The 13,354-nt window shown below is 47.8% G+C and overlaps 1 protein-coding gene and 1 pseudogene across 1 annotated transcript in view; both read right to left on the reverse strand.

Moving 5' to 3' along the window:
- Nucleotides 1–10,866, reverse strand: part of SLC25A43 (solute carrier family 25 member 43) — a 33,428-nt gene extending 22,562 nt beyond the window's left edge. Inside the window, exons 1-3 of the mRNA XM_021686248.1 lie at nt 10,734–10,866; nt 9,637–9,878; nt 6,258–6,430 (exon numbers count right to left, since the gene is read on the reverse strand). Of these exons, the coding sequence (XP_021541923.1) occupies nt 6,258–6,430; nt 9,637–9,823 (360 nt within the window). The 5' untranslated portion in view covers nt 9,824–9,878; nt 10,734–10,866. The remainder of the gene's footprint in view (nt 1–6,257; nt 6,431–9,636; nt 9,879–10,733) is intronic.
- On the reverse strand, nt 5,120–5,211 carry LOC123323565 (annotated as a pseudogene).
- Nucleotides 10,867–13,354: the final 2,488 nt, after the last annotated feature.

The raw sequence follows: 13,354 nt of genomic DNA on the forward strand, positions 1-13,354 counted from the left end.
CACATTGTGAGTTAACTCGGCTTCTCTTGCCCCACAGTCCCCTCCCCCTCTGTGGTCTGGAATGCCCCCATTGTGGTTCTGCAAGGGCGAAACACCTGCCTTTATCCATCAGGATAGGATAGTTGTTTTGGGGGTGGGGAAAAAGCCAACTCATTTATCAGACAAAACCAACAGATATATGCTACCTTCAGTGAGAAGAGGCAGCCACCGAGGCAAATCTCAGTGGAGCCTTTAAGATGAAGACAAATACTCCAGGTGGAGGTGACAGGAATGTGAAATACACTCATTTATTCTTTAGGGGGCTGGGGGGGAGGGGACGAAGATCGTTTTGGCGGAATTGGAGGCTTGAATAGAGCAGAGTTTATAAAAAGGCGTCTTTTAGTTAGCCCACGCAAGATTCGACAATTTGTATTTGCCAACATTGAAAAATTGGGAGATTTTACATAAAAATCGGGATTTTCATCTCCCTTGAAAAACTGGGCCCACATTTCAAAATGGCAACCAACCCTTGGAGAAGAGGAGCTGGTCTTGCTTTGCCTCCACTGGCCTGCTTTATTCCTTCCTGCTATCGGTATTTAGATGCTAATCACACTTTGCAAGCACAGAGCAAGTTAGCTCTCCAGAATGCTTTGCAAGCCAAAAGCCTGTGATGGCTCAGAAATGCCGGTTTCCTGGCGGTTTTTTTTCTTCCTGTTACTGCCAAGTTCTTGTTGGCGTTTGACTTTGCAACAACTAATATATTTGATTTTGCAACAACTAATATAAGACCTCTGTGCAACGAGGGTGGCAAAGTGGGTAAGGGCCACATGCCAGGCCAAGGGGCAGGGCCTCAGCCTTTACTCTCTTGGGGCAATACAGAAGGACAGAACACAGGCCGATCTTAAGAAAATTAGTCTGGCAGGAGCCACGGGCCGGGGCTGGAGGAACTGAAGTGAGTACTGACCTTGGAGACAAGCTACCCGGTCTTAAATCTCAGCTCGGGTACTGGGCGGGTGGAGTTGGGCAGGCTACAGACCCTTTCAGTGCCTCTGTTTTCTCATCTGTAAACTGGGCTTGATATGAATGGTACCCACCTCGTAGGGTTGTTTTAAGGATTCCTTGAGATAATGAGCATAAAGCACTTAGCACAGTGCCTGGTACATTAGTGCTCCATGCTTATGGTCATTTTTATTTATTTTTATTTTATCTTACCTTTATTTTATCTGTCAGAGCACGCACAAGTAGGGGAATCGGCAGGCAGAGGAAGAAGCAGACTCCCCGCTGAGCAGGGAGCCCGATGCAGGGCTCGATCCCAGCCCCCGGGATCATGACCTGAGCCGAAGGCAGACACTCAACCGACTAAGCCACACAGGCATTCCTTATGTTCATTTTTAGAATTAATCCTGGAGCCCAATGAGAGGATGGCTGCCATAGCCTGGTTAGGAGTTAACAGGTCCTAGATTAGGCAGGGACAGCGACTCAAAGAAAGACCAGTGTGGGCGGAGTAGGCACCAAGAACCAACTGGGCTCAAGGTTGCCTGGGGGAGGGGCAAGAGGAAGAGTCAAAGACAAATTCTGGCCTTCCAGCCTGGGTGACTGGGTGGTGGGGTGATGGTACTGAAACGAAAACTCTGGGCAGCGAATTTCAGGGGAAGGGGAGGTCAGTTTGATACACATTAAGTCAGAGGAGACAGCGTAGAGGTGCTCGCCAAGATGGCGCCGCGCAGCAGGCAGTGAGAAGTGTTGGGTTGGGGCTGAGGATGTGGAGTTGAGCATGAGAAACCAGGAGGATGCCCAGTCTGGCGAGGGCAGCCTGAGGTGTTAAGCATCTCTGTTTGAACAGGGCTGGGGCCTCTCTTCGCTCAGGGACTGTGTGTATTCTGCTCGGTCAGCTGTGCCCCTTGGATACTACCTTTGTCCTTCAGTTTATGTACTTTCAGTTCAAATGCTGACCTGGCCCAATCCTGCTTGCCTTGTGAGTCTTGATGGGGTCAAAGTCCCCTGGGGTAGCGAGCAACAGGTGGACACTTGGTTTTATATTTGATGAAATGGAGACACCTAACATGGGCCACAGGGGAGGGTGCCAGAGTTGCGGGGTGTGGGTGGGGGCAGGGACACCAAGCTTCTGCCTGGTGCTTCCCACCTGATCCTCTCCGAGGGCCCACCGGGGGCTCCACGGCTCCCACATTCTCGGCTGCTCCCTGGAGTTTCAAAGCAGCTTTTCTCCCTCTCTCTTCCACATGCACCTGTCCAGAGAACCTTTTGCTCAGGACTCCCTGGTCCTTAGTTGGGGCCCGCAGATTAATCAGACAAATTAACCTCCATCAATATTTCACCCTTCCCGCTGGTGCTCTCAATACACTAAGCGCTGCCGCCATTTCAGGCCCACGCTCTGGGCCAGGCGTGGGAGATAATGAAGATGAACAGCCCAGGCCATACCTGAAAGAGCTTGAGCCACGAGGCACTGAAGCGCGGTGAAAGCGGGGTCCGAGAAAGCACACCAGCTGTGTGTGGGGGGCACCTCATTCCATTTGTGCACAGGGCTGATCCACCCGCACCCCTTTCCCACCAGAAACCGTTGCATCAAAACACGCACATACATAATTTATTTCCCTCTCCATTCTCTAGCATGCCAGCCAGGAACCAGGGCAAAAGAGAAAGGAATAAAATGAGTGGAAGCATGGTGAAGGAAGGGCTCAGCTGGTTAAACAAGACTTCTAATTATTGTCATTAATGTTTAAGAGAGTCCCAACCTGCTGTGGCGTTAAATGGGCAGACTGTGTGTGTGTGTGTCTGGACAAAAGCGTATTAGGAGAATGAGACATTCAGACAAAGTGGCCAGTCGGTGCGAGAGCTGGGAAGATTCCCCGTCTAGCTGGTTATCTAACAGACACCTGACATTGATTTGCTTCCTGACGGGCAGCGCAAGGAGGAAAGCCAGGGGAATGCAAATATTACCATTAAGTGTGCTCAATTCTGAGCAGCCTGGCTGCCCTGCAAAGTTCCCTCGTTATAAATTCTGCTGGCAAAACTTGCCGGCTCCCGTTGAGGGGAGACGGCTACTAAAGCTCTCTCGGAGAAGCTGGATTGTGTGCTTTGCAGGAAAAAAAACCCACAGCAGAATTTAGGGTTAGCCTGCTGTTTCCGGGCTCCTTGTCCTCTAAACTGAAGGTGTATTTCAAGCAGGGATTAAGGAGGATGTTGACTGGACAGAGATCACTGGCCGCCAGGCTAAGCCCCTCAGAGGGCTCAGAAACGCTCCACTTACTGCAGCGACATCTAATGGCCAGAGGAAGTACTGCACGTTCTCTTTGAAAAGCAGCCTGCGGTTCTAGCGAATTTTTTTTTTTTAAAATAGGGTGGACGAGGTATTATGATGTTTATTAACGCCTGTAAAATAACACTTTGGCCGCAACCCTAAGAATTCACTTCCTACATCTTTGGATGGTATTTGTGATGTTATTCATAACTGGATGCTGATCATATTTTATGAAAACCATGCAATTACCTCTTTGGGATTTTTTTTTTTTTTTTATAACCACCATGACTTTGCATTTATTTTAAAGCATCTTGTTGAAGCTCTGTGTATCTATTACGAGAAGGTTTCCATACCAGGGAAAAGATGATCAAGTTTACTTCCAAATACCCACTTCTAGTGTATCTTACCCTGGTTTATAGTAGTGTTGTGGTTAAAAAAAAAAAAATTGAAAAGTGATAGTAATCACTGCTGATGATTGTTGAGGAGATGAACCACTCACTCACAGCTGGTGCAAGTGTAAACTTACAACCTTTCTGGAGTGCAAAGTTCATTAAGAGCCTCAGAATTATTTTTATCTTTTTAAAATTTTCTTTTAAAATTTATTTTAAGTAGGTTCCACACTGGGCGAACTCATGACCCTGAGATCAGGACCTGAGCTAAGATCAAGAGTCAGATGCTTGGGGTGCCTGGGTGGCTCAGTCGGTTAAGCGTCTGCCTTTGACTCTGGTCATGATCCTGGAGTTCCAGGATCAAGCCCCACATCAGGCTTCCCGCTCAGCAGAGAGTCGGCTTCTCCCTCTGACCCTCCCCCCTCTTGTGCTCTCTCTCTCTCTCTCAAATAAATAAATAAATAAATAAAATCTTAAAAAGAAAAAGTCAGATGCTTAACTGACTGAGTCACCCAGGTGTCCCAGAATTATTTTTATCTTGTGACCCGTAAGTCGATTTGTAGGAATATAGCTGAAGGGGGCCATCACAGATGTGAAAAAAATACAAGGGTTTTCACTGCAATATTCTCATACTGAAGAATTAGAAATAGCCTAAGTATTTAAAAACTGAGAAACTGTTATTGAATGCACAGTGGAGGCAGAGATTGAAGTTCTGCAGCCACAAACCAAGGGATGCTTAGGGCAACTAGAAGCTAGAAGAGACAAGGAAGGATCCTCCCCTACAAACGTCAAATGGGTCCCGGCCCTGCCAACACCTTGATATTAAAATTCAAGCCAGCAGAACTTTGCGAGAATAAATCTTTGTTTTAAAAAAATATCTATGGGACATCCAATATGGTGGAATATATTTTTTTAAGATTTTATTTATTTATTTGTCAGAGAGAGAGAGAGGGAGACAGCACAAGCAGGGAGAGTGGCGGGCAGAGGGAGAAGCAGGCTCCCCGCTGAGCAGGGAGCCTGATGCGGGGCTTGATCCCAGGACCCCGAGATCATGACCTGAGCCGAAGGCAGACGCTTAACCGACTGAGCCAACCAGGCGTCCCTATATGGTGGAATAGTACGTGAAAATTTAAAGAGGTATTCTCGGGGTGCCTGGGTGGCTCAGTTGTTAGTCGTCTGCCTTTGGCTCAGGTCATGGTCCCAGGGTCCTGGGATGGAGCCCCGCATCGGGCTCCCTACTCCACGGGAAGCCTGCTTCTCCCTCTCCCACTCTCCCTGCTTGTGTTCCCTCTCTCTCACTGTCTCTGTCAAATAAATAAAAAGAAAATCTTTAAAAAAAAACCCTTCCATATACATGCATCATATATATTTATGCACACACATATATATACATGCACACGCATTCAAACATGCAGAAAAACCATTAATCATAGTGCATAGGTGTTGGGTTTATAAGTAATTATTTTCTTTTTTATACTTTTCTGTGTGTCCCAAATATTCTATAATCTATGTACATTACTTTTTTTTTATTGTGGAAAAACATTCATACTACACTTGATCTTAGCCAAAAGGCCGAGAAGTGATTGTGGTAAAAACATTCATAACATAAAATTGACCATTTTAAGGGTATGACATGTACATTACTTTTAAAATTAGGAATAATGGGGGCACCTGGGTGGCTCAGTTGGTTAAGCGGCTGCCTACGTATGGCTCAGGTCATGAACCCAAGGTCCTGGGATGGAGCCCTGCATGGGGCTCTCTGCTCAGCGGGGAGCCTGCTTCTCCCTCTCCCTCTGCCCCTCCCCCCAACTCGTGCACTCTCTTCCTATCTCTCTCTTTCAAATAAATAAAACCTTTTAAAAAATTAGGAATAATAGTTTTTGTGAATAGATGCGCACCAAGCAGGTGCTAAACTTACACCTACATTATAATTACAATAATGTGACCATCATTTATTTGTTTGGACAAAAGACAGGAAATGAATACAACCCAGACAGATGAAGTCTGATGGATGGGGGCAGCAGAACTGGGGGGTCATTGTGATGTGTATTATTCTGAAGGCAGTTTTTCTTTATAGGTTGAGATGGGTCCTTTCAGACTTTTTAGTGCTGAGGAAGGTGAGGCCCAAGCCTAGCCAAGAAAGCCGCAAGGAGAAGCCAGGGGCAACCGAGGCAGCAGAGGGACGAGTTAGAGACAGCAAACAGACTCAGCTGGGACTGATCATTTAAAATGGGATTCAACTGAATTATGATCGGTAGTTCCTGGCCAACTTTGGTTCTTTCCAGTCTCTCTCACTGAGACAGCTTTAAGGAAGAGAGGAAAGAAAAGCGGGCTTCATCTGGAGACTTCATCAAAGACCTAAAAGAGCAGAGTATGGGAACAGGGAGGCCGCTTGGGCTCGAGCCAGCAGCCCCGAGTTTAGCAGCAGAAATGCCAATGGAGTGTGTGTCCGTGTGTCTGTGGGTGTGTGGGGGGGTCGCATCGTTTTTGTGTGAGCCTTCGTGAGCTCCCTGGAAACCTGGCATCACTCAGAGTCACTGTTCTTTGCAGTTGCTACCGCCCGCAAGCACAGCAAGGCACTCCTTCTACCTGATGTCCCCCCCACCCCATTCCCCCAAAGAGCTCCTCACCTGCATCTTTCTCTTCACCGTGTCGAAAGGAAAGGAGAGCGTCTGGGTTACGGCAGCGGCCAGGCAGACATTGGCGAAGTTCTGGAGGGGAGAGAACCGATCTCGGGGTCCATTCCAGAGTTTCTCCAGGTTCATGTAAACTAGAAGGGAGCCAGCGGAGAAGGGGAGAGCACCTGCAAAAAGAAGGCCAGACAGAGGCTGCTGATGTCCTGGGCGCTACTGGCTCGAGAAGGTAAATGCCTGTGGGGAATCCGGGTGAAGTAAACAGGACTGGCTCCGAGCTCCTGACAGGCACACCAGCCAGAGCCGCCAGAAGCAACTTTTCTTCGGTGATGATAATGTGCTCCATTTTGATAGGGGGTGTGTTATTTGTCAAAATGCATCAAACGGTTCACTCAAGGTTGGCGCACTTTGCTGTATGCAAATTTTACTTTACAAAGAACTGCAAACAAATATTGAACTCTAGTTCATGAGACACATGTTGAATGGCCAAGGGGTGAAGAACATTGATGTTTGCAAATTACATGGAAGTCATCCAGAAATGTGTAAGATGGACTGATGAATGGCCGGAGGGATGGACACATACATGATAAAGCCACGTGTTAATTGGAGCATCCGGATGGTGTGCATACGGGTGTTTCCGATTCTTGTAACTTTTCTGCGTGTTAGAAATTTTTAAAAAAATAAAATCTTGGGGGGGGGGGGCGCCTGGGTGGCTCAGTCATTAAGTGTCTGCCTTCGGCCCAGGTCATGATCCCGGGGTCCTGGGATCAAGCCCCACATCGGGCTCCCTGCTCGGCGGGAAGCCTGCTTCTCCCTCTCCCACTCCCCCTGCTTGTGTTCCCTCTCTCGCTGTGTCTCTCTCTGTCAAATAAAAAAAAAAAAGATTAAAAAAAAAAATCTTGGGGAAAAAAAAGTCACTCCCACAGAGGAAAGTCAGCGAGTGGCACTTTGTCAGGTTTCGGAGGCTGGGAGGGACTGGTCTCTGGCTGAGAAGGAGACATTCTGTGCGAACTAGAAAGCAAGACTGTACTGGTGAAGGAGGGCACTTGACCTTGCTTTGGGGAATGATGTGGCAGTATCAGGGCCCAGGAAAAGATGGCAAGCAGGTGTGCTGTAGGTGGCCCTTTTAAGAAACTTCCAGAAACTTTGGGAGCTATCTTAAGTTTACAGAGGGGCTAAATTTCTCCCTCAAAATAAGATTTAAAAGAGGGGCTAGCATCAGTGGGGTTGCTTGTCTTTAGGAAAATGTACTATCTATTTAATAAACACATTAGAGGGCGCCTGGGTGGCTCTGTCGGTTAAGCGTCTGCCCTCAGCTCAGGTCATGACCCCAGGGTGCTGGGATGGAGCCCCACGTTGGGCTCTCTGCTCAGCGGAGAGTCTGCTTCTCCCTCTGCCTCTACCCCTCCCGCTTTGCATGTGCTGTCTTTCCCTTTCTCTCTCAAATAAAGAAATAAAATCTTTAAAAAAAAAGAAGAAAAAAACACATTACAAATGAAGTACCAGCCCCCACCATTTACCTTCATTCGGAAAGTATTTGTGGAGTTTACGTGATGTGCTGGGCCCTATGCCTGGTGCTGGGAATATAAAGAGGTGTAGGCTAATTCCTGGAGGAGACAGGCAGCTGATATGTGCCAGAACTGGGCAGGGTCGGGGGCGGGGGGGGCAATACAAAGTGCTTTAAGCACACGAGGACCAGAGGGATTAATTTTGCCTAGGGGAATCAGGAAGGACTTCACAGAAGAGAGAACGTTCCCACTGGCCTTGAGGATTGAGTAGGAGTTCGTCAGACACCGGGAGAGTGGACAGGCAGTCCAGGCAGAGGGAACAGCAGGTACAAAGGGACTGGTGTTTCCAGGAAATTGCAAGTGTTTCTGGATGGCTGGAGCATGAGTGCCGGCAGAGGGACGGCAGGAGGTGAGGTGGGACGGGTCGGCCGCGGCCAGGTCTGAAGGATCTGATGGTGTGCCATAAAGAATTTGGGCCTTTCCCTGTAGCTCAGGAGTCAGGGAGGGCTGGAATGGAGGACACTGGAATGAGGGGTGGTGAAATGACCGACTTGAGTTTCGGAGGGTCCCCAGGCCCTGGCAGCAGTGCCTGGGACTGGGACCCGGTGGGAACCTCTCGTAAGTGTCTGCGGGAAGGATGAGGATAAGGGCAGAGGAGGTGGAGATGGAGGGCGACAGACTGACAGTGGAGAGGTCAAACTGACAGTACTTGGTGACGGAAGCCACAGCGGAGAGAGGAGAGGAGCTGAAGCGGTTCTAGGTTTCTTCCAGCTTGGGCCACTGGGTGAAAGGCAGGCGGTCGCATCCTTTAGGGAACCCAGGAGGAGCAGGTATGAGCCTAACGAGGACGTCAGGTTTAATCTTGAGCTGGATGCGCCCAGGGAGCAGCAGGTGAAGGTGTCCAATAGCAGGTATTCATCCTGCCATTGGGAATTGGTAGCAGTCAGTGGTTAAGACAGAGGGCTCTGGGGTCACATCGCTAGGTTCTTCCACTTTCTCCCTATGTGATCTCGGGCAAGCCTCTCCATTTCCCTAAGCATCTATTTCCTTGTCTGTAAGCTGAGGCTTAAGTGAGAAACCGTATGCGAGGCGTTCAGCACAGTGCCGGGCACAGAGCGAGCCACCAATAAATGTTAGTCACTGTTGTTACAGAGTTGACGTCGGCAGTCCTTAGAGTATCATGATGCTTGGTTAAGCCACGAGCTTAGCTGAGGCCACCTGGGGAGGGGATAGAGGTGTAAAGAAAGCCAAGGAAGGAGCCCCGGGGGAACAGTGACACGTGGAGGGCGGGGGGCTAGCAGCATCAGATGAGCCAGATAAGACAGAGCTGCCAGAGAGCTGGGAAAGACATCCAGGAGTTGGTGGGGTCCTAGAAGCCAGATTTCCAGAAGAAGGGGTGGTCAGTCTTAGTAAATGCTGCAACAAATGTCCAATATCGGGTGAGAGTCTGCCGGGTTTGGCAGCTGGGGGGGACTCTGGTGACTCGTGCATGTATAGCCCTGGCAAAGGTTCCAGAGACCACGGAAGCTACAGTTGCGACCCTGGTTATGCTCACACATGTGTGTATGCATGCTCAGTCTCCTTCCCACAGTCAGATGGGGTGTGTGGGATTATCTTCCTCCTATCAGTTTCAGCTGAGCCACCTTCCCTCTCTCTTCCTCCCCTCCCTGGGATGAGACGGGCCAAAGTTAGGAGTGGGGTATATGGCTATGGAATAGAATGAAGCTAATTGGCTCTACATGGATTGAATCCATAGGACCTTGACCTCAAAAAACCTCATTTAACTGGTTACAAACAAAGGTATACAATCTTCATCTATATCAAAGAACACCACCTTTCCTTGGACAAGGTGAAAAGTTCCATCTTACCTAGAACAGTAAGGGAAACCCCTCGATACAGGGCTAAGAACCCTTCCTGTTGATAAATGGTAGAAAAAGCATGGAGGATCCCTCTGTAAGATGGTTCCAGCAGGTTCTGCACAATCAACCGGGTTTTGATGAGGTCTGTAGGGTATGTCACAATGGTGGAAACCATGCCTGCAAGACTCCCAGCCATGATGGAGCTCCACTGGGAAATATGGCCCAGGTCATCCGTGAATAGTATGACAAACCTAGGAGAAAAAAAAGGAGGAAAAACCCAAGAGAATCAGCTATGGATTGTGCTAGAGTGTTCTATACTACTTCTTGCAATATCTCCCAGCATTTGGAAATGTTTTACAAGGTAAAAATTACTACACTAATGTATTAGGATTCATGAATAGCACATTCAATTCTACTATATTTATAGAATTTTGTTAGCTATAAGGAGATGTCCGACCCTCTTCTTTATGTCTACCCTAAGTTCTTCCCACTTCATTTTAAGCATTTTCCCCTTTATCTGTATAACTGTCAATCCTGGCTTGCCAGTGGGGTATAAATTAATAGGAGTACTTGGTAAATACTGAACTGGAAAGTGCTCCTTTGGTTCTGTTGAAACTTAAATGAAATTGCTTGAAATGATGACTTTGATCATCCTCAGTAATTGAGGTGTTTTTTTTTTATTTTATGTTAGTCTTTTTTTTTAAGCAAGCTCTATGTCCAACGTGGGGCTTGAACAACTCAGGATCCCGAGATCAAGAGTCGCATGCTCTACTGACTGAGCCAGCCAGGTGCCACACCCCCTGCCGCCCCCAGTAACTGAGTTTAAAAAATGTATTGGTTTGGGCGCCTGAGTGGCTCAGTCAGTTAAGCATCTGATTTCCGTTCAGGTCATGATGCCAGGGTCCCATTGAGCCTGCGTAGGACTCCCCACTCAGCAGGGAGTCTCCCTCTCCCTCTGCCCCTCCCCCCTGCTTGTGCTCTTTCTCTCTCTCTCTCAATACATTAAATCTTAAAGAAAAGTATTGGTTTAACAGTTATAAGGGAAGATGTGCCACCCTACTAGTTGTCTGGGAAATGACAGATAAAAACAAGATACCATTTCTCACCCAGCAGATTGGCAAAGATGAAAAAGTCTGATAGTATCAAGTGATGGGGAGGACACGTGGAGACAGGAATGCCCCCCCACTGCTGGTAGAAATGTACTGGTCCAGCCCCTTTGTAGTACCCAGGACGACTGAAGGAACGCCTCCTTTCACCCCAGTGATTCCATTTCTAGGTGCATATCCTACAGAAGCTCTTGCACACGGACATGTGAAGACACACAACACTGCATGTTAGTGTGAAAAGTCGGACAACCTAAAAGTCCATTTGTAGGGGAATGGATAAATTGTAGTAGTCGTACAATGGATACTACAGTTACAATGAGCTTGCGACTATGTATTCATAGGGATAATCATAAAAGCATAAAGTTGAGTGAAAAAAGCAAGTTGCAGGGTGACCTACAGTATAGGACAACCATCTATTTAAATTAAGAAACACACTCATAAAAGTGGCTATGGAATAGAATGAAGCTAATTGGCTCTGCATGGATTAAATCCATGAATTCCGACTACCTTATATTATTCATGGATAGATATAGCTACATATTTAAAAAAGTGTAAAATAGGGGTGCCTGGGTGGCTCAGTTGGTTAAGCATCTACCTTCGGCTCAGGGCATGATCTCAGGGTCCTGGGATCAAGTCTCGCGTCCGGCTCCCTGCTCAGCGGGGAGTCTGCTTCTCCCTCCGCCTCTCACCCCGCTTTTGTGCTCTCCCTCTCAAATAAATAAATAAAATCTTTAAAAAAAAAAAACCTTAAAAAAAAAAAGTGTAATATAGCCCTCCAGGAAGGTGGCGGGGGCGGGGGGGGAGGGGCTGGGAATGAGAAAGAACGGGACTTCAGCTTTCTCTGGAATCTTTTATTTCTTGTATTAAAAAAAGATACTGGAAGTATCTCTTATGCCGTCTTTCATGCTGTTACTTCTGGATGGTGGGTACATGGGCACTCTTCTTTGTGTTTCTCTACAGTTTTATAATGTGGTCAAAATGGCTTTGGGTGGACTTTTCCAAATGCAAGCCAGAAAGCCACTGTTACAGTCCCTCTTTTTGGAAGCAGCACATCCCCAGTCATGAGGACCTACCTTGGCAGAAATTGTTCTAAGGGCACTTTTTCACGGTACACATTCCCTGCCCAGGAAGCAAAGGAATTTTACTCCTTGCTGATGAGGACAAAATCAAGAAGGGCTTAGAAACCAGGAAAAATAGTATTTTCTACCAGAGAATAAGGTAGGGGAGAGGGAAAGGAATAGCAGGGGTTTGAAAAAAAAGGAAAGTGAACAGGGCTAGGCTAAAAAAAAAGTATTGTATCTTTTTTACATATTTTATTTATTTATTTGAGAGAGAGAGAGACTGCACACGTGCCCAAGTTGAGGGAAAGGCAGAGGGAGAAACAGACTCCCCGCTGAGCAGGGAGCCCGACGTGGGGCTTGATCTCACGACCCTGGGATCATGACCCGAGCCGAAGGCAGACGCTTAACTGACTGAGCCACCCAGGTGCCCTGTATCTTTTTAAAAATGAGACCATCCCCAGTTCTTTGGCTTTCAAATCTCCCATAAAGAGGCGTGTGTCCTGTTCCTTCATCCTGGCAGCAAGCCAGGGCCCTCTGTGTGATAAATAAGACAAGTGGGTATTCAGGTGAAATCATTTAAGGAGTCCTAGGATTGTTCCTTTGCTCCCAAGTAAACACTCATTGATTAAAAGCATCTCTCTCAAGGGGTGCCTACTGTTGACTACTGTTAACTGCACTAATTGGAACAGTCATAAAAAAAAACAACCCAGGGGCGCCTGGGTGGCTCAGTCGTTAAGCGTCTGCCTTCGGCTCAGGTCATGATCCCAGGGTCCTGGGATCAAGCCCCGCATTGGGCTCCTTGCTCAGCGGAGAGCCTGCTTCTCCCTCTCCCACTCCCCCTGCTTGTGTTCCCTCTCTCGCTGTGTCTCTCCTGTCAAATAAATAAATAAATAAATCTTTAAAAAAAAAACCCAAAACCCAGTCATGATTTAACCAGCTACTTTTGAAAGACGCAAGTCATTGAAGCTGGCATTCATCAATGGGCCATTGGCCTCACTGCCTCCACACTTCCTTGCTTCTCCCTTTCCTCTCCGCTGGCCCGTCGAGTTGGAGGGGGAACCTGAGGAGGGGCAGGGGAGACAGAGGAAATGGACATGCTTGACTGGAGGGGTGGTCTGCCGCCAGCTGGAACAATCTAGACGACGGTGAGAGTTTGAAATGCCAGAAGAAACCCCGTTCCTTCTCATCGCCTTGCCCTATTCCCTATCCCACTTGGCCACTTCCCGGGCATGAAGTAATTCATGACCCATTCATCGAACATCTACCATGCGCCCCTGTGCTAGCGCTCAGCAGAGGTCCTAACAGAGCTCAATAGTCCTGCCAAAGCTGTGGCGCAGAAGGGCAACGGGGGAGGAAACAGGCCTAGTTTGCTGAACGACTTGATGGACTAGGAGACTAGGAATAGGAACCCTGTCTTAGGTCAGGTTGATTTATAAAGTAGGGTCTTACTATCAAATAGACAAAATTCAAAAGAACCAAAGCAAGTCCTTTCTTCTCAGACTCTTACCATCGATAGAGACAAGGACCACCAACCCTTCCTCTGGGAATTGCAGTCAAGGC

This window comes from Neomonachus schauinslandi, chromosome X (genome assembly GCF_002201575.2).
Source record: "Neomonachus schauinslandi chromosome X, ASM220157v2, whole genome shotgun sequence".
In the NCBI taxonomy this organism is placed as follows: domain Eukaryota; kingdom Metazoa; phylum Chordata; class Mammalia; order Carnivora; family Phocidae; genus Neomonachus; species Neomonachus schauinslandi.